The sequence below is a fragment of the Protopterus annectens genome, chromosome 8.part0, assembly GCF_019279795.1.
Source record: "Protopterus annectens isolate FY-2018-M chromosome 8.part0, PAN1.0, whole genome shotgun sequence".
Lineage (NCBI taxonomy): Eukaryota > Metazoa > Chordata > Ceratodontiformes > Protopteridae > Protopterus > Protopterus annectens.
The window spans coordinates 1,123,277,307-1,123,298,413 of NC_056741.1; the positions used below are offsets into that span (position 1 = coordinate 1,123,277,307).

The 21,107-nt window shown below is 40.0% G+C and overlaps 1 protein-coding gene across 1 annotated transcript in view; it reads left to right on the plus strand.

Annotated features, from left to right (window-relative positions):
- TDRD10 (tudor domain containing 10) overlaps positions 1–21,107 on the plus strand; it is a 1,185,287-nt gene that overhangs the window by 680,528 nt on the left and 483,652 nt on the right. Inside the window, exon 7 of the mRNA XM_044079377.1 lies at positions 2,349–2,511. Coding sequence (XP_043935312.1) covers positions 2,349–2,511 — 163 coding nt within the window. The remainder of the gene's footprint in view (positions 1–2,348; positions 2,512–21,107) is intronic.

Sequence of the window (21,107 nt, forward strand, 5' to 3'; positions counted from 1 at the left end):
TTATCACGGTCCTATCCTAACTTGAATTTGTAGTCTTGCTTTTATGTTCTGTTATTTTACTTGAACCTTCCGTTTTTAAATCTGCAGATTTTTCAGTCTGGCTCTTATGCTCTTAACTAGTGCAAGTTTTCTTGATGCATTTTATGTCCGACTAAAAATGACTGGATAAATTATAAGTGATGTATAATGTTTGCAACTGAGAGTGTATCAGTATGATTTGTGATGTAAAATGCTTGCAACTAGGATTGTGTTGGTGTGGTTTTTCATTTATATAAATGTATGATTGCTTATGTCGTAAGTGATGGTTTAATAAAGTTGCTTCTTATTTTAAAACGGGACAGGAATTGAATAATTTATGAAATGTTGTTAGGTTATATGATATATAGCAATATATGTGAAGCATAATGTTTGTTAATTTTAAATTGTTAATACAGTTTGATTACTTTTTTTATAAATGTAAATGTGCCTATGTCACAAATGATAACTTTTTTAAACACCTTTATTGAATTTCCCTGATGTGTTTTGGCTGCCAGGACTAGTTTTGCTTTGGTTATATGTTGAAAAATGTAGAAGTGTAGTGCAAAGACATTTGACAGAAAAGTGTGGTAGATTTTTTTTCCCCAAGATACCTAAGGGGTAAAGCAGGATGTTTTTTCCACAGCTTCTCATCACATCTCCTTAGAGGATTTATGTGCCATGACAACTTGCTTATGTTTTTTTAAAGCAAGAAACTTCTTTGAGTTCTCACTTATGACTTGAGCAATCATATGTTTATATAAGTGAAAACCAACCATAGTAATATGTTTTCAGTTGCAAACATTACACATCTCTAATCTATACAGTCTTTGTCAGTCGAACGTAGCTCATTCACCTCATGCCTTCCCTTAAACCTTATTCATCCTCCAAAACATGATTCTGCATATATTCACACAATTCCTATTTTTTCTATGTAATTTGCTCCTGACCTTTACTAAAGATCACATTTTCATTTGTTTTATCTCTATTCGTGTATTCACTACTTCAATTGCTGCCAATATTGACTTTGATTTCCATTTTTTTCTAGTTGCTTTTTTGGCAGCCTCCAGAATTAAATTCAGCAAGGCTTTACTATGTCTAAGCAATTCTGACTGTATATATCACAGCTCAAGGAAATAATTTTCTTAGTTACACCAGTTTGCATGCCCAGTATTAATGAAAGAGTAATCTGCAGCATACCTTTCAACTGTCAAAGTACAGATTTTTGCCTTAATTTTTTTGTCTGCCCCTCATAAAATTTTGTTTTTTTGGCAAATCATTGGCTAATTATTGAGGATTGCATTTAGGAAATGACAGATATTTGAATTTCAGACTTTATATCCATCAGAAAATTCATGCTAATGCAAAAGCTTTTATTCTATCAACTTTTTAAGTTTGTAAGAGCAATATTTAAAAATTGTCCCTATTTTTAGGCCTTTGCTCCTCCCCCCATTTTTATGGCTTTCTCCAGATTTTTTGCTCAGAGGTTGAGAGGTATGATCTGCAGGGAATTTTTAAAGTCTGCCAATTCATTACACTCTGAGAAAATGTTCCCAGTTACCTCTTTCTTCCCTATTGCACCACCAATATTTGCAATCCACCAGAGGAAAAATTCTTTGGCGTGTATTTGTATAAAACATCTATGCATACACTTCCAAGCAAAGATCCTAAATCTTCTAGACTTTGTTGTATATTTGGGAGTCATACACGCATCCTCCCATTGTTTCTTTATGAAGTGCTTGCCATGACAACTTATAAATGCATTCCTTTACAATACTGGAGTATGTATCTAGGTCAGGGCTTTGTTCACACCAGCAGTCCTGAAAGGTATCCTTTCTTAATCATCCACTCGGGAATTTTGGCTGTTTCTTTGTATTAAGCCCCACGGGTTCTTGAAGTCAGTGTATTTCAAAGTGAGATGCAAGTTTAAAGAATAGTTGCTGTAATAATAGCTCTTTGAGATGACTTCTTAATTACCTATTTTTAATTTGGTACTCCTTGCATCTTGTAGGCATTAGCTGAATATTTTTCCCTCTGACATTTGATGCCTGAAAAAAAGAAAAGAATCTGTTAGGATCCACTCAAATAGAGGTTCAGGGTGGCCAAGGGCAAAATATGAAGTATGGAAATTTTTTCATGACAACTGGTCTTATCACACAAAATCACAGCCTTTATATTCCTTCAAGCAGAACGTAGTTTAGAACATTGATTTGGTGAGTACTCAAAAAAACCTTTGTCTGTTCTGAAATTTTAATAAAATTACACATTAAAGTTGCATGTGGTTTATGCTTTGATTTGATAATATTAAATTACACTGAAATACCTTTTTGCAGCTTTGCTTTTGTTGATGTTGGCTGTTCTGGAAAGGTTCAAGAAGCTGTTCGTAAGTTAAATAGAACAAAGTACAAGCAGAAAACCATAACAGTGAGCATTACAAAAGCCACTAATCAGAAAAGAAAAGAAACTGAATCCACATTCCAGGATGAAGAATTGCCGGTAATTCTTTAAAGAAGTTGTTGCTGTGGTAATTTTTTTCCATTTACTGATGTATATATTTCTGTTTATGCTGTGTTTTATGCTGAAACCAGTGTCATTAATAAGATAACCAATGTTTTATTAACAATGGGTAAGTTCCACTTTACTAAACTGAGCAGAAATTTCTCCTACACGTTGGCTTTAAAAATAGCAAGTGACTTCTATGAATTGCATACAGAAAGAGTTGTTTTCCAGTAGGTGTCTCCTTGTGAAAGATCTAATTTTGTGATGTTCTTGCTACAGATCGTTACAGATTGACTTAGGTTGCAGAATGCAGTAATTTTCATGTAGTTTCCAAATAGGTGATTCAAGGAGCAGGTAGTGAAGTTAATGCAATGCATATAGCAGGATTTCAAAGTTGTGGTAGATTAGTCAAGTGAAAACCAGCAAACTTTCTTCATGTTGAAACTTAATGCTGATGGGTTGATTACCAAAGAGTTTGACATAGTTTATGGCAGGCATTTGAACTGTTTGGGCAAATGTCTTCAATCACCTACCAAGCCACTGTCCCTGAAGTGATTTACTAGTGTTAGTTCATCTTTGAGCAGAAAGATCTCCAGATCTGAAATGAAGGGGCCCTTCTCTTTCATCCAGTAGGAGTGAAACCACGGTTAGTCAGCTCTACATGTGAAAATTTCCCAGGCTACAGCCCCTTCCGCTTACCCATAATACTTTGTACTCAGACTTCTTTGCTAGATCTCGTTTTCCCCTTGTTAAGCTTCCATCAATAGAAATGGCTCCAGGCTGCTTTGAGGATTTTTGCGAGAAGAGTTCCATCCTCATTTTTTAATTTCTTTATTGAGCAATTGATTTTTTTCATTTTGTTTTTCTTCTGTTTTCAGGTCAGACCAACCCTTTTATTAATCTTTTAATTTTTTTTCTTTTGCTTAGGTGCTTCCCATGACCATATCCAGTGCTCCACCTGTCAAGCATTTGTACCCAAGACCCCATGTAGTTGCTTATCTGCCTTATCCATATACATTGAAAACCAGCGAACTTAAGCTGTTGACTCTGTGTGCTGTGGCGGAATCCTCCTGTCCTGAGGGTTAGCCATCTGCTAAGAAGGTCAAAAAGATTAGGCCTGATCTAGTTGCTGTACAGCCTCCCCCAGACATCTCGCTAGAACCTAAAGCAGAAGACTGTCTGGTGCTAGACTGATTCATCTGCTGCTACCCCATCAGAGGCTTGGCATGGAATGGAATTCTGGCACATCCTGAGAGGCTTTTCCAAAGTCTGTTCCAGATGTTGGGAAGGAACCTTGGCCAATTGTTTTTTAGGGACCAAGGAGGATTCCTCAGATTTTAATGAGGGAAGAGATTCCTAATACCATTATCAAATCATGCCAAGGGTCTGAACTACTGAGAACCCTTTGGGGCAGACATCCCACTCGAGAAAAAGTAAACGTATTACTCCTTTTGTTAAGGATCCCCATTGTGAATGGCAGGATTTTACTCAGGGTCTGTTCACTGCTTTGATTGCCTTGAAGCTTCCCCAGAAGGTGTCAGTCCCTGCTTCTCCCTAGTCTTCCACTCTTGCGGCCTAAGGAATTTGATTTCTCAGATGACCTGGGCTCTGGGGAGGAATCCCTAACTTAGTTCTGTCAAATTCCTTCTCCTCTAGACTATGGTTTAGGGGAAAAGGATTCTTTTAGAAAAACTCCTCCTTGGAAGAATTCTCCATTGGAGATACCATTGCTCTTATAACGGAATTCTTCAAATGGAATTGCTCCCTGATCCTTGCATTCAAAAAAAAGGTATTATGAGTTATCACAAATGAAGTCTCCTAAGCCATCTGCTAGTCCTCCTGTTTTGGGAGACCTTTTGGACACCTTGTCTGCTGCCTGTGTGGCTCCTGATTCTTGGCCCCCAGCTCCTAAGAAACATGACTGGTTCTACAAGGTGCCTGAGGATTCCAAATTTTTGTACAAGTGCTCTTCAGATAAGGTCAGTCAGTCTGTAGAAAGGTTAGGTAAAAAACTATATACTGCTGCCACCTTGTCCTTTAGGGAAATCCTCAACCCATGGTTGATGTGAATAAATGGGATCATACCATAGATCATTTAAGGGGGTACATGCACAGGATAAAGCATTTAGGAGCTGCCTCTGTCCATTAGTAGTACAGGAGGCAGTTCTGGGGTAAATTTTTTGTTTTCCATCCATAGATCCAAGTTGTGCTTGAATACATGGACTGGACAAGGATGAACTTTTTGTTTGGATGGGGAGTCTGTACAGAGAAGCTGTATCCTATGCAAGATATGCCTACCCTTCAAACCATTTTGTTGATGTAGCAGACGAGATTTAGATCCATAGACCAAGTATTTCTAATACAGTTTGACTTCTGATGCTCAGTAAACCCACAGGCATTGGGTCAAAGGATGCCAAACGTAGGTCACCTCTTAGCAGTCTGTAGGACACAGAATATAGCAACAGGGCTACGACTCTGTCCACATAGGACATGTTAAGGCCTTGTATCCTTTTAGTAAGGTATCTCTGGGGGCATTACAGTTATTGCATTTTTCCGGACAGATGCATGCCAGTAGGGGCATTGTGCTCACTGATTGGCCTAATGAGGGCTGGGTAAAGGGGGACAATGACATCCCTAGATCTATACACAGTCCCTTTCTTTATAAGCTGTGACGTATACAGCAGTGGGCACATGTTTGTTAAAAGTTAGGCCACTGTCTGCATAAGCTCCCAAATCCTGAACGGCTAGGTCAACTCTTAGGGGTGTATTGTCAATATGGTAGCTTCCTGATGTAGATAACTTCCCAATATACATTAATACATTTTTTGGCATTTAGTTTGTCTTTGATTTTTGGCACCAGTAATTTATTTGGAACCAGCCTTCCTGCAGGATGGCAAAGTTATTTGGGGATTCAATGACTGCTCCTAACTTGCAGTCATCTGCAGACTTAGCTGGCCAGTGCACTTTGGTATTGGCTTTTACTTCAGAAAAGTAAATACCAAACAGGAAAGGTCCCAACACAAAACCCTGGGTGACTCCACTGGTGATTGGTCTGTTGGTGTAGGTAACTTTCCCTATTTTTATTTCCTGCGTCCTACCTGAGCACTAGTTGGCAATCCATTGGGTGACATAGGGGCTTATTCCCATTTAATTAGCTTCTCTGCTATGCCTGAGTGTGGAATTGCCAAACACTTTGGCCTCATCGAAGTATGCATTATGTACTGTTTTGCCTTCATCCGTTACTTTGGTGACCTTTTTAAAAAAAATCCACCAGGTTAAGTAAGCATGACCTGCCCTTGATAAATCCAAACTGAGACTGGTCAAGTGTTTGGAGGTTCCCTATGTCCTGATTAGTTCCATAATAAGTCTTTCCATGGCTTTGTATATGAGTCTGGTCAGACTTATGGATCTGTAATTGCCTGGGTAGGTGGAGGATCCTCCCTTATGCCAAGGCATTGACTGTAGCTATTCTCCATTCACTTGATTAAAAAAAAAATGTATGAAGGTTGAGATTGAACAGTGTTGTTAGGGGTGTTGTTGTTAGGGGTGTTGTTAAATCATGTTTCTTGCTATTTAAGATGCATCTAAGGATATTGTCAGTACTCATCAATGCAGTATTTTTGGCTTTTGATAGCACTTTTAGGTTGTGGTCTTGTGTGATAGCCGCAAGCAAGCCAGTTTCAAGTATATCTTAACAGACAGATGGAGGGGGGAGAGAGGAGTAAATGTAGAGCTAAGTTTATCAGCCAGTAGGTTTACCATATCTTCAGCCTCTGTGTAGGTAACATCCTTTGCAATCAGCTGCTCATCACGTTGCTGCATTGTGCTTTTGAGATTACAAACATAACTAAAAAATGCCTTGTGACCGCAGCTATTTTAGCCTCAAACTTGGCTTTGGTGGATTTTATCACGCTTCTGAGTTATTTCAGTGACAAGGGCTCTAACATTCTGGAAATTGCTATATACTTTCCAGTAAATATGCAAAAACCACAAGTTTATGAAAAAATTGCAAAAGACTTAGCCAGAGCCAAGAGAAGCACATCCGAACTCATCGACGTGGCAAACAAGATCTGGGGATTGCACTGGTGCACCATGGGATACCTGCTTAGCCACGAGCCAACCAGAAGTCTTCAAGCTTGAAAATCGGCAGAGTTGGAGCCAAGGATTGGCTCCGAACCATATGTAAAAATGAAGGGTGAGATGGACTACCGACATGGAACGTTATGGTGAGTATATAACTTCTTTTTTTTTTTTTTACGTTTGGACAAAATTCTTTTCCTTTTATTGTGAAGCTTGTTATGGTTCCACCATGCAGATTTGTTTCTGGGATTTGCCCTTTGCTTGTTTCTATGGGATGCAGTTGCGATGTAGCTGTTTACATACTGGTATAGTGGTGTGGTGGAGTACATGGTGGGGATTTGAAGCTCGCTAATGTATCAGTTAGTAGGAGTAGGTAGTTTGTCTTAAATTTCTAAAGGTACTTTGCGTGGAAGGGATCTCTGGTTTCAGTTTTTTTCATGAGTGTCTGAAGAGAAAGCTGTAAGTGTGGCATGAGTACTGAAAGAAGAAAGTTCTACCATTTTCAAATAGTTGCAGTAGGATAAGTTAATGGCTAATATTTTTAGTTGTGGCTTTTGAGAAGCTAGGAGTGACGGAGTTTACAGCATATAAATAAAAGCTGAATTGTTAGAGACTTGAAGTATCCAAAACCATAGCAGTGATAGTCTGCATGGCTATGCTGATTTATTCACAGGCTTGGGTAACTTGCCAGGTGAATATCATATTCAGGTAAAACTGAAGCTGTGTTATTGATGTAGCATTCAGAATTAAAATTTCTCAAGAACTGAAAAGAATGGAGACCTTGAGTGCCATTACAAAGCAACCAGAGCCACCATAATTAGCAAATAATTTGGTGACAGTTGTAAAGAAAGTTCATATTAGTATCTGTATGATCTGAATGGAGGGGTTAAAAAGGAAGACTTGTCTATCACGTAGTTGACATGGTTTCAAGAATGTAATATGCTGAGTTTTCCTCCATATTCAGTGCGAGTCATGGTTTCTGCAGATAAAGCTAGAACAAAGCTCCAGATTATTTACAGTTAGTATCCCTTTAGGAAGATGCAGATTTCTTAAACTTAACATTTAATAATCACCAGATAAATTAAAAAAACCTGATGCCCAAATAACTGAAGGCTTGAAAGTAATTGCAAACATAGTTCGTGATCTATTATTGTAGGGCCAGTCTCGAGGGCTATGAGCAAGACACATCTGCTAAAGAGATTAAGAGAACATAATTTCAAGTTGAATTTTTAACACCTTTATTAAAATATTGCTTAAAACATAGGCGAACATACATTTATATAAAAGAAAATAATATATTAATTTGTTCCAAGTTACATATATTGTATATCACATATGTTCTTTTGTGTAACTGCAGTCGGTCTAAAATTACATAAATTGGTCTATTCCTGCCTTCCCTTAAACCTCATTCCTCCTCGAGAACATTATTATGCATGTGTTGTTCCTGCAGTTTCCATTTATTACATGTAATTTGCTCCTACCCTTTTCTAAAAGTCCCACTTCAGTTCTTTTCTCTCTGCCACAGTATTTCCCACTTCAGTTCTTTTCTCTCTGCCACAGTATTTTATTTATTTATTTAAATTTGTTGACCGGGAGTGTCCGACTGGACGTAGGTCCATTTTCAGCGGAGGCCCGGGGAGAAAAGCTCCACAGTTAAACAGTATTTACATTGGATTACATAGTGATTAACAATTTACATAGCAATTACAACATATTTACAGATGAACATAGTACATCAGTAGACAACTAGAATCTTTATCTGTGAAGTGCATTCCAGACATTAACAAATGTTACAAGAAGAAGTTCGTGCTGTATAATAAGTACTGGCTTATGAGCATCTGAGCTTGCTATAATCAAGGTAGTTAGTGGAGTGGAAAGAAAGGTAGTGGTTTGATGGGGTGGATGATATTAGAGTGGGAGTTGCAAGGGCATAGCCAGCATGTTTTTAGTTGCGCTTTTAGTAAAGTTTTGAAGTGGGTGCATGATGGTAGGAAGGTAATTGTGGGTGGGACTGAGTTCCATAATTTGGCTATGGCACAAGAGAATAGTGCTTCACCAGCAGAGTTATTGGCTTTAGTGATCTGCAAGTGATTTTTGCTGCTGGATCTTAGTGGTCTGGTGTATTTGAAACAAAGTCTAATAATATTAACAAACAAACACACTCAGGAAAGGGTGGAACCACCAAATGTGGACACTGTAATCAGTGCTGCAGTATTATAGATAAGGAGAGTGTAGTACTTGACAATATTTTAAGAAGTAAGATCTATTTTAGTAAAGGGAATTGCCAATCACAGCATCTGATCTACTTAGCAATATGTTCTTCCTTCCATTATTTTTATGTGGGCAAAACGGACAGGAGATTAAAAGATAGAATATATGACCATTCATATTGCATACGTAAAAAAGATACTAATAATGCCTTGTACAGGCATTTAAATAGTAATTCAGGCTGTGATGGCTTCTTGTTTGGTATTTTGGAAGTGGTGAAACAGAACCCTAGGGGGGGGGGTGATGTTAAGGCACCTGTTTCAGAGAAGGAAATAAAGTGGCAAATCAGGTTAAATGCAGCAACACCCCCAGGATTAAATGACTGTATACCTACTAAACCCCTTTTAAGAAATTAATTTTTATGAAATGTATGCCTATATTTATTACTTTGAGCAAATGTTATAAATATTGTATATTATAATATATATAGATTGTTACAAAATAAGCTATGAATTTAAGTATTAATAAATCATAATAGTGGCTTTAGGGAATAGGAACATATTTTCAAATGAGGCTTTTAACCAAAGTGTATTAATATTTTAGTATACGATGTTTATATATAATTTTTAAAAAAAAACTTGTGCAATAGTAAATATTTATGAATCTATGAACTTGATTTTAGAATTTCTATAATATATTATGTAATATATGTATGTGTTTTATTTGATATAACTAATCATTAAATGTGGAATTTTTTTGGTTAGGAATTTATGAATGTATTTTAAGAAATACCTGTGACTTTAAGCTAATTAGCATATTCAATTAATTAATTGTCTGATTTTGGCGGTTATTTTTGTATATATAGGTTAATGTAAGGTGAAATTAGTGTTCTGATGAAGTCTAAGATTGCGTAGATGAAAGCGCTAAACCAGTAGTTTTCTTATGTGGTTGAATAAAAGAAATTGAATATTGGATCGTGACTGCTTTACTAGAACTTTATTGTGCTTTTTGGGCAATTGGTTTGCTGCGAGTTCTAGTTTTGGGTACTTCAAGTGGTCTGGTGGTTCGATAGGGTTGGAGTAGATTCTGGAGGGATGGGACATTTAGTGGATGGTTTACTAGTTTGTGGGCGAGTGAGAGTTGATACCACTGAAGGAGGTGAGGGAGTTCAAGCCAGCCCAGTTCAGCAAGTGAGAGACAGTGGTGACTATGGTAGGATGCCCCTGTGGCGAATTTGGCAATTTTGTTGTAGAAGGTCTCTAGCTTGTTTAGATCACATTGCCTTAGGTTGGTATATATTGGAAAGGCATAAAGTAGGGTGGAGATGAGGTGGGAATTTGCTATTGAAATCTTTGCTGCTTTGATGAGAAATTGCTTATTTCTGTATAACACCCCTAGTTTTTTGTGGACTTTTTTTATAATCATGGATATGTGAATGTCAAATTTTAGTTTGTCTATTTCCACTCCTAGCAATTTGGTGTGTTCAGTTGGGTATATAGTGGTGTTGTCTTTTGCCGTGATGTTAAAGTGAGAGTTGTTTTGAGTATGTTTGGTGGGTTGGAAGATGAGTAGTTTAGTTTTGTTTGGGTTGAGTATTAATCGGGCATCGGATAACCATGTTTCAACAGAGGAAAAGGCTTCCTGTGTGACTTTTTGCAGTTTTGGTAGGGACTGGGCTGAGCAGATGATGGTCGAGTCATCTGCGTATTGTATGAGTGTGCCATGTTTGGTGGCAGAGGCTAGATTATTGGTGTAAACAGAGAAGAGTAGGGGTCCAAGGATGGATCCTTGGGGAACCCTTATGGAGACAGGTAGTTGGGGAGATGTGTCATTCTGCCATACAACGGATTGTTGGCGGTCAGACAGGTAACACTGAAACCAGTTGGTGACCGATTGTGAGAAGGATAGGTTATTGAGGACAGAGATAAGTTGTTTGTGTGGGACCATGTCAAATGCTTTAGATAGGTCTAGGAAAGTAGCAGAGGAGAGAGAGCCATTGTTTTTATGCTGAAGGATAGTGTTAGTAAAGGAGCGTAAGGCAGTGGTGGTGCTATGGTTTGGTCGGAAACCATGCTGAGTACTGGAAAGGAGGTTGTTAATAAGGAGGTAGTCTGAGACCTGAGAGTGTATGCATCTCTCTAGTATTTTGGAGAGTAGAGAGAGAATAGATGTTCTTCATCTCACATTGCTGCAGTCCTAACACTTGGGTAGTCCGCTGTCCCTCGGTCGGCCCGAATATCAGAGTATAAGGCTGACGTCGGTCAAGGCGCATTTGACTGACATCAGAACGTCAGGGTACAAATGCGCATGACCGACGTCATATCCTCAGTCTTTTTTGCCGCATGGTCCGATGCAGAAGCAGTGTTGCAAGTGCCGTTCGGCGTTCTGAAATTTTTCGAATTCGGAGTTTCAGACCGAAGTCAGAGTTGGTTAAGTACCCCGTTCGGGAATATTTTGTTTTTTTCTTGCCTCAGTGGTTTACCGGATGTCAGAAAAAGTGAATAACTGTATTTCTTGTGGGAAACAGATACCGCATAGGGATTACCATAATTTGTGTATACCTTGTTTGGGACCTGAGCACGACGTTGTTGGGTGTCGCTTTTGTGCTAGGTTCAATAAACGCACTATAAAGCGAAGGTTGGATTGTGCCAGGTTGGTCTTTGGGAAGCGGTGTAATTACAATATGCCGTCGGATGCTCCGACGCCGGCTTCCTCAAAGAAGCGCAAGGACAAGGCAGTTAAACCTAGGTTAGAGGAGTCGTCCGAACCGGACGCCGGTGCTTTAGAGGCGTCAGTGGAACCGGTGGTTCCGACGGAGGCCTCTCTGCAGTCCCAGGGAGAGACTTTGATTTTACAGGATGTGGCCTCCCAGGAGGCAGGTCAGGCTGTAGGGGCTTCTCAGATAACTGTACTCCCCTCCCTTCCTAAAGTGTCTAGGCCCTCTCTTTCTGCTTCCAAGGCTTCTCCTAGAGGCAGGTCTAGTTTAGCTTCTGTGGGTGTCACTCCTAGTTCTTCAGGTTCTGTGCCCAAGAAGCACATGCTTAAAATGGCAGAAGATTTAATTACTTTAATTAGAGGCTCTATGCCCCCTCCTGATAAGAGGCCTAGGATGGAACCAGTGTTGGGGGATTATGAACAGGCTTCGGATGTGTCTGAGTCTTCGGCTGAAGACTTGCAGGAGTATTCTCATTATTCTGATTCTGATGTGGATGATTCTACCCCTTCTGCTTCTCCTCCTGAGGTTTTTTCTTTTTCAGAGACCCTTCACTCCATGAGAGAGCATTTTAAATGGGAAGGTCAGGACTTCTCTGACTCCAGGAAAAGGCTTAGGGAATTTTTGTTTTTACCCCAGCATAGGCCTTTGGCTATACCTCCTGTTCTGAATGTGGTGGAGGATGTGTTTGCAGAGGCTTCTCTTAATCCTGATTCTTTGCCTCCTGCTCCTGTTAAACCAGATAGGTATTACAGGGTGCCTGAAGCTCATAAGTATCTTTTTAAGAGTCCTAGGGCAGACCCAGAAACGGTTAGCCAGGGGCCTAAGGGTGTTAAGGCTTCTGTTGTCAAGAATCCGGTTCCTGCAGATAAAGAGGCCAGGGCCTTGGATAGATGGGGAAAGAAAGTTTATACTTCTTCCACTCTAGCCATGAGAGCTTTGAATTGCCAGTTTCACATGTTGAAATATCAAAATGATCTCCTTTCACAGTTGAAATCTAAGGTTGATGCTCTGGCGGAAGGTATTGATTGTAAAGAGTTACAAGATTTAGTGCATGTTTCTGAACAGGTGGGTAAGCATTCTTTGCAATGTGGTTTTGATGCTGTACAGGCCTCGTCTAGGGTGGCTGCCACTGGGTCAGTTCTTCGCAGGCATGCCTGGCTGAGGGATCAAAATTTATCTGACCATGTTAAAACTAGGATTTTGGATGCCCCTTTGCAATCTGATGTCTTGTTTGGTTCTCCTGTTGAGGCAGTTTTAAAGAAAATGGAAGACGAGGCTAAGTCTATGCAGACTGTTAAAGATTTTTTGCAGGTTCAGCCTCCAAAGTTTAGTAGAAATTGGCCTACTAAGGGGTGGACGTATCCTTCTTTTGATTCCCAGTCTAGGGGTAGATCTAGACGTGGCAGGGGCAGAGGTCAGGGCTCTTTCAGGCCTAGAACAGGGAGTTCTCCTGCACAGTCTTCGGGTGAGGGCAGGGGTCAGTCCTTTCGTAAACAGACCCAATGACCTACCTTTTCAGCTGCCAGAACCTTCTCGCCTGGCAGCACCTTTGGGAGGAAGGTTGGCACTTTTCAAAGAAAATTGGAGTTTGATTACCCAAGACAGATGGGTATTAGATATCATACATCACGGTTACAGGTTTTATTTCCATACCTTGCCTCCTTTCAAAGGCATGCCAGACATTCCTCCTCAACAAAGAATAGAGGCTCACAAGCAAATTTCTCTGTTACTCCAAATAGGGGCCATACAGCCGGTTCCTATGCCAGAAAGGGGCCTAGGATTTTATTCTCGCCTGTTCCTTGTACCAAAAAGGGGAACACGTGGAGACCAATTTTGGATTTATCTATCCTCAACACTTATCTGGACATTCCCAAGTTCAAAATGTTGACGTTACAACAGCTTTTACCTCTGCTGGGCAAGGATCACTGGATGGTAACTTTGGATCTCAAGGAGGCTTACCTTCATGTTCCTATCAGGCAAAGTTGCAGGAAGTATCTGCGTTTTCGGACTGGGACTTCTCACTATCAGTTCTCTGCATTGCCCTTTGGCTTATCTACTGCGCCCAGAGTATTTACGAAAGTTCTGGCTCCAGTGATAGCTTTCTTCAGGCTAAAAGGAATACAAATCTATCCTTATTTGGACGATTGCCTGATTCTGGCTCAAGGAAGGGAAGAGCTTCTTCGCCATTTGGAATATGTGATAGCAGTGCTAAGATGCCTGGGGTATTCTGTGAACGGAATAAAGTCCAGTCTAGTACCCTCTCAAGACATGTGCTTTCTGGGTGTAAGACTGAATACAGCATCCCAGATGGCCTTTCTAACCCCGGACAAACAAAAGAATCTTTCCCTTTACTTTCATCATCTATCTCTTCAGTCCGGGCTGACTGCAAGGACAGTCCTTCAAGCCTTAGGGTTCATGGCATCTTGTATTCTGGTGCTTCCCAATGCCAAACTGCATATGAGGAAGTTGCAATGGTATCTCAAAAAATGTATGGACACAGCACTGCCAGGATCTGGACACTGTCATTCAAATAATACCTTGCATTCAAAAGGAATTTTTGTGGTGGGCTCAGGAATGTCACCTAAACAAGGGACTCTCTGTGACCCGGCCAGAGGCGAGTCAAATTTTAACGACAGATGCCTCAGACAAAGCTTGGGGAGCTCATCTAAACGGAAAGTGAATACAAGACAAGTGGCCTGTCAGACTACAGCATCTACATATCAACTTGAAGGAGATGTTAGCAGTCCAGTTTGCATTAATAGCTTTCAAGGATTTACTTCTTCCAGTGCAGGTGTTGATTCTAACAGACAACACAACTGTCATGTGGTACATCAACAAGCAAGGGGGAACACATTCTTATCCTCTATGCAGGCAAGCAATGATTTTGTGGGAGACTGCTCTCAGTTTACAACTAAGTCTTCAGGCAAGGTTTCTGCCGAGCACAGAACTCCTTAGCAGATGTGTTAAGCAGACAAATCATGGATCCCCACGAGTGGAAACTGGATCTTCATGTATTTCAGAAATTGACAGTGTCCTGGGGAACTCCAGACATAGATCTGTTCGCTTCTCCACTAAACCATCAGCTGCCAAAGTTTTGCACGAAGAGGTTTCATCCCACAGCTTGGAAAGTGGATGCTCTTTCTTTCAGTTGGAAAATCTTCATGTGTATGCCTTTCCACCTCTGCCTCTCCTCCCAAAGGTACTTCTGAAGGTCAGACAGGACAAGCCAAGGATGATTTTGATAGCTCCAGATTGGCCTCAACAGCACTGGTACCCATTACTGAGAAGTCTAGTACGGAAGCCTCCATGGCCTTTGCCTTTGATTCCACATCTGTTGTCCCAGGAGGACAGTCATTTGCTCAATATCAAACTTCACTCTCTTCACCTAACAGCCTGGCATATTCTGTTTTAAACCATAGAGGGTCTCGACTTCCACAACAAGTTTTGAATGTGATTTTGGAAGCTAGAAGGCCTAGTACAAGGAAAGTGTACGCAGATAAATGGAAGAGATTTTTGTTTTGGAGTGCAGCTAAGGATTTGGATGTTTCTGAGCCTGATCTAAGTGTGGCTCTTCAATATCTTACTGAGTTATTGGACAAAGGTTTGTCCTTCTCTTCTATTAAGATTCATGCTGCAGCAATTTCAGCTCACTACGACTGTGACCCACCATTGTTTTCTCATCCTTTGTTCAAGCAATTTCTTAGAGGGGCAAAGAATATAAGACCCCCACGAAGGGCTCCTACTCCTGCTTGGGATCTCAATTTTGTGTTGGAGAAACTCACTCTACAACCTTTTGAGCCTGCAGCTACTGCTGAGTTGAAATATTTGTCATGGAAGACTGCTTTTTGTTGGCCATTACCTCTGCAAGAAGGGTTTCTGAATTGCAGGCCCTTATGGCAGTTGAGCCTTTCTTAATTTTCCATAAGGATAGGGTATCTTTACGTACTAATCCTTCCTTTATGCCTAAAGTGGTTTCTAGTGTGGCTTTAAACCAAACTATTCATTTGCCTACTTTTTATGCAAATCCCCAAAATAAAGGGGAAAAGATTTTGCACACTTTAGATGTACACAGGCAGTTGCGATACTATTTGGACAGAACTAAAGGGTTCAGACAATCTCAGCAGTTATTAGTTTCTTTTGCTTTGTGCTCTCAGGGCAAGCCCGTGTCAAAACAAACTATTTCTAAGTGGATTGGATTTTGCATTGCTTTCTGTTATTCCCATCATGGCAAAGAGATTCCAGCTGGGATTAGGCCTCATTCCACTAGGGCTACTGCCACTTCAACAGCTTTTTTGAGGGGGGTGGCAACTAAGGATATTTTGGAGGCAGCCACTTGGAGTTCGGTGCATACCTTTTCTAGACATTACCACCTTCCACTGTACTCTAAATCCAGGGCTGGTTTTGCCACTGCTGTGTTGCAGGGCATTTTGGCAGCTCCTGCTTCATTATAGTTTAGCCATCCTCCCTTACCTCTGCTTTGGGATTCTACCCAAGTGTTAGGACTGCAGCAGTGTGAGATGAAGAACATAGTACAGTTTTGTACCTACCATAAATGTAGATGTTCGAAGATCCACATTGCTGCAGTCCAATTTACCCTCCCTCCTTCCCCTCTGTAGTTTGAGGTGGTTGTGTGAGTTGGGTTATCCATCTGAGGTATATTGTGTATATTGTATATTTTGTATATATTGTACATATTTTTGGTATTAGGCTGGTTGGTTGTTTAGTTGTTGTCTATGGGTTTGGACCTTTCTTTTTAGGGTCTTCTGACATCTGGGGCAAGAAAAGACTGAGGATATGACGTCGGTCATGCGCATTTGTACCCTGACGTTCTGATGTCAGTCAAATGCGCCTTGACCGACGTCAGCCTTATACTCTGATATTCGGGCCGACCGAGGGACAGCGGACTACCCAAGTGTTAGGACTGCAGCAATGTGGATCTTCGAACATCTACATTTATGGTAGGTACAAAACTGTACTTTATGGGGCGGTAATTGGTTAGTTCTGTGGAGGGTCCGCCTTTGTGGAGGGGAATTATATGTGATACTTTCCACAGTGTGGGAGCGTAACTTTCTGACAGAGATCGATTAATCAAGATGGATACTGGGTAGGCCAGAGCATCAGCTGTGATTTGTAGGTATTCACATGGGAGGCTGTCTGCTGCTACTTTGGTGGGTTTAAGTTTAGTTAAGAGTTTTTTTATGTTGGAGGTAGGTACAGGAGAAAAAGAGAAGGCAGTGGGGAGATTACTAGTTGAAGGTGTGGGTTGGAGGGGAGGGGGGTTGTGTTGTTTAGCTAGTGATAGTATGGTTTGGGTGAAGTGTGTTGAATGAGGTAGCAATGTTTTCTGAGGAGTGAGGGATGTTAAGAGGAGGGGTACTGATTTTACCTGGGTGGAGGATGGAGTTTATGGAGGACCAGAATTGTTTGGGGCTGTGTTGTGAGGAGTCTAGGGCAGACTGGTAGTATTGGGATTTGTCCTGTTTTATTAGCTTTGTGACTCTACTGCGTAGTTCTAGGAATTTCTGTCTAGCTGAGGGGGTTTTGGTTTTGCGCCAGTGCTCCCAGGCTTTTTATCCCCGTTTTTCATTTCTGACTTAGTGGTTTTCTGTAGTCATGGGCAGGGGTGTAGCTAGGATTTTCCAATTTGTACTGACAGCTCTCAAACTGCTACCCCCCTCCCCAGCCAAGCTATGGCCATTCTCGTAATTCACGGTTCGCTCTTTTAGCACAAGAAGTCTGGAAAAAGCCAAATTTATTGGGGTGGGTCAAAAGGGCAAAAAACAGGAACACATTAAACATTGCTTGTATAATCTTGGAAAGCTGCTAGAATAAAATGCTGTGTTACCATCATGCAGTTTACTGCCAAGGTCACTGTGCAAAATAGTCAGAACAACATACCACTATGCCAAATCACCTGCTTTGTGAAAGAGAGGAAGACTGAAACTTAAATGGCTATCATTTAATGAATTCAGTTCTCACCATAGCTGTCAACCTCTTAGCACAAAACACCTGGACAAACCCAGTAATGAGGGAATACAGCCCTCAAACATATTCAGTGAATTCCGTTCTTGCCATAGCTGTCAACCTTAGCACAAAAAACCTGGACAAAGCCAATAACAGGGTATTACAGTCCCAAAAATAAGGACAAATTTCAAATAGTCATAAACTTAAAAAAATTGCTATAAAAAGGTTGTGTTACTATATATTTATTGCTAGAATAAAAAGTTGTTTTACTATGTCACAAACACAGGGATAAGATGCAGACTCAACACAGAAGGCACCCCAGCCAAGAATCAAACCAGAAAACCTATAGCTGTGAGGCAACAATACTGCCACTGCACCATCAAATATGTAAGGAAGTAAACATTCAGAAACCTGAAGTCTGAAATTTAAACGCCTGTCAATTTGTTAATCAGGGCAGTCTGACTTGGAACAAAAAAAAAAAAAACAATTCTCAGCAGAGGCCCAGGAAAAAATAATGCAGACATGTCTTTGTAACATGGGAGGACACAAAAGCAAACCCACACAAACACAGGGAGAAGATACAGACCCCCCCCCCCAACAAAGAAGGCACCCCAGCCAAGAACCAAACCCAAGAACCTACAGCTGTGAGGCATCAATGCTACGTTGCTACCACTGCACTATCAAATTTCAAGCATTGCAATATTTAAACACCACAGATATGAGGAATAGAATAGATCAGATCAAATATGAGGCAAAAATCTGCAATTTTTTACAAATGGTGGTGGGTAGGGAATTCAGGTCTTTAACACCCGCTTACAAGGTACAGGGTTCAAGCCTGAGGTATTTCCTACCACACCACCATGAGTAATTACCAGTACATCCCATCCCACCTGGGGCATTCACACACACACACACACACACACACACACACACACCATTTAAGTTATTATAAAAGGCTAAAACACTTAAACTTTTGCAATGTCTTGTATAGATATTTAAGAGGATACCTTATTCTGGTATTTAGGGCATTTAGCGAAAATTACCTCTGGGAATGATTGGGGATATCAAAAAGTATTAGAGGGTCATCAGACAACCTGTGTAGAAAATAATATAGAAATGAGAGGTGTACAAAATGGTTCACTGAGAGAGAGAGATTATCTGATTCATGGAATAGACTACCAAATCACATTAAAGCAATCACTAATTTAGATATGTTTAAGAACTATCTGGGCACTTATTATGGGAATAACTGTTTTGCTACATTGGCAGTCTTGAAGGACGTTATTGCCTGAGCCTGAAATATGTATATGTATGTATGTATATCGATTTTCCTCTGTCATTACAGAAAATTTTCTTCTACCATATTTAAACTTTGAGAACTGTAATTTTATTTGAGACAGTATCATACTAGCTCTTGAAATCCTTCTTAAAATTTCAATATTCTGTGTAAAATACCTCATTCAAGAGTACAAAGTCTGAAAGGTAATAAATGTGCATAATGTAAAGAATATGGCCAGTGTACTGATAAAGCAAAAGCTATTGATTACATACACAAAAAATGTTTGAATCCCTTTGAACCAGCATTTTTTTCTAAGGGTATTCTGTGCAACAGAAATGTCATGCAAGCAGTAACATCAATTAATATCAATTACAGTTTCAAAACATTTTACAAAAATGCATTCAAATAATCTGATTTTTCAACACATATAGTGGCATAGTGTTAACTTTAAAATGAATAGCACTTCCTGTCTTTCTAGCTGGCAATTATTAAGACCTTGAAAGTGTTACTGTTTTTATTAAACATTTTTCAAAATAGAAACTGAATAGATTTAAAATTAGCCATGTACTGCTTATAAATGTTGATAAGCAATGTTAACACAATTTCATGCAAACCATTCTATGACAGGTTTGTGTTTTCTGGTTTTAAACACTTATGGCAGCAGCGTAACTGGACAGCAGAAATGACATGTTGCTGTGCAAAAAACAAGAAAATTGTAGATATGTAGATGAATAGCTCGTTATGCATAATGACGATAAGTTAATATAAATACGGTATAGCACTGCTACAATGTTGAACAGAGGTATAATACAGCTGCATGTCAGCTCAAAGTGAAAAGAAGCTACGGCTCTTAGGTGAGAACACAGCTGTCAAACTGCATTTCCAAGCATTTACAATAGCTGCTAAATGTTCTCACACTCACACACACACACACACAACCGATGGTTACTACTTAAAAACATGTATGATAAAATGCTTATTGGTGCTATACAACAAACTTCTTTATTGATCACCACTCTGCCTAGATCAGCAAGTGTTTGTCATCACTCTTTCTTTTTATTAAGTTCTTCAAATATTTGCCAGTATCATAAGCAAATGAATCTTTTGGACCTATTTCAGACTAATTAACAAAGTCTTTCACCTCAGAAGATAGCTTCACACACACACACACAAACTATTACTCACCAGAACGTCCTTGAAGTGAGACCAACATCCTCCCGCTCGACCAACATAATGTGTACATCCTCCTCACCAACCCGACCCAGAACGTCCTTGAAGACAAGTCCAACATAACGTGTACATCCTCCCGCTCGAAATGCATTTGAACTGGCGGCCGGAAATACATGTGCGGTGCGTGGTGAGCTCCATTCCGACTGGCTGCCCTGATGCGCTGACATCATCGTGCAGTAAAGCGCGAAAAAACAAAAAAGTGAACATTTCAAAAGCTACCCCCCTTCTAAATAAGTTGTACTGAATTCAGTACAGTGCGTATGCCTCCCGACGTCCCTGGTCATGGGGAGGGTTGTGCTTTGGTTCTGGAGAATCTTATGGGGGCATGGTAATTAAGGATGTTCAGGAAGGTAGTATTAAAAAAATTCAACTGCATCATCTAGACTGAGGTACTTTAGAGGATGCCAGTTACATTCTTTGAGGGATGAGATGAATGTGAGTGGGTTAAAGTTTAGTTTTTTTACGTATTTGACTGTAGATGACAAGTTTAGCTTGGTATAGGTATTTTTTGAGTAGGAATGTTGGGAGTGATCGCTGAGGCTATCTGATAAGCAGCCTGTTATATATGACAGTACTTTAAATACAGTTGGTTTAGACTTTGATTTTTATTTTCTATTAATTTTTTAGCAGCCACCAGAATTAAATGCAACAAGACCTTATGTCTAAGCAATTCAGTACCTGTCACAGCTCAAAATAATAATTTCCTTAGATACACCCATTTGCTTATCCATTATTTCTGACAGAGTACTCTGCAGGGAATTTTTAAAGTCTGCCAACTCAGTACACTCCCAAATATGTGCTCCCAGTTGCTTCTTTCTTTCCCCATCATGCCTCCAACATTTGCCATCTACCCGAGGAAAACTTTTTTGTAATCTGCTTTGAGTATAAAAATACCTATGCAAACATTTCCAAGCAAAAATCCAAAATCTTACAGACTTGGTTGCATACGTTCTGTCATTATTCCCCTGTAAATTGCTTATCCAATCTCTCTTCCCAGTCTTTTGTAGCCACCTCTGATTGATTCCTGTAGTTATTGTGCAATATCATATATGCCCTATGAATTATCCCTTTTTAACAGCAGCTTCTATCCTAGGTTCAACTAAAAACTTTACTAGA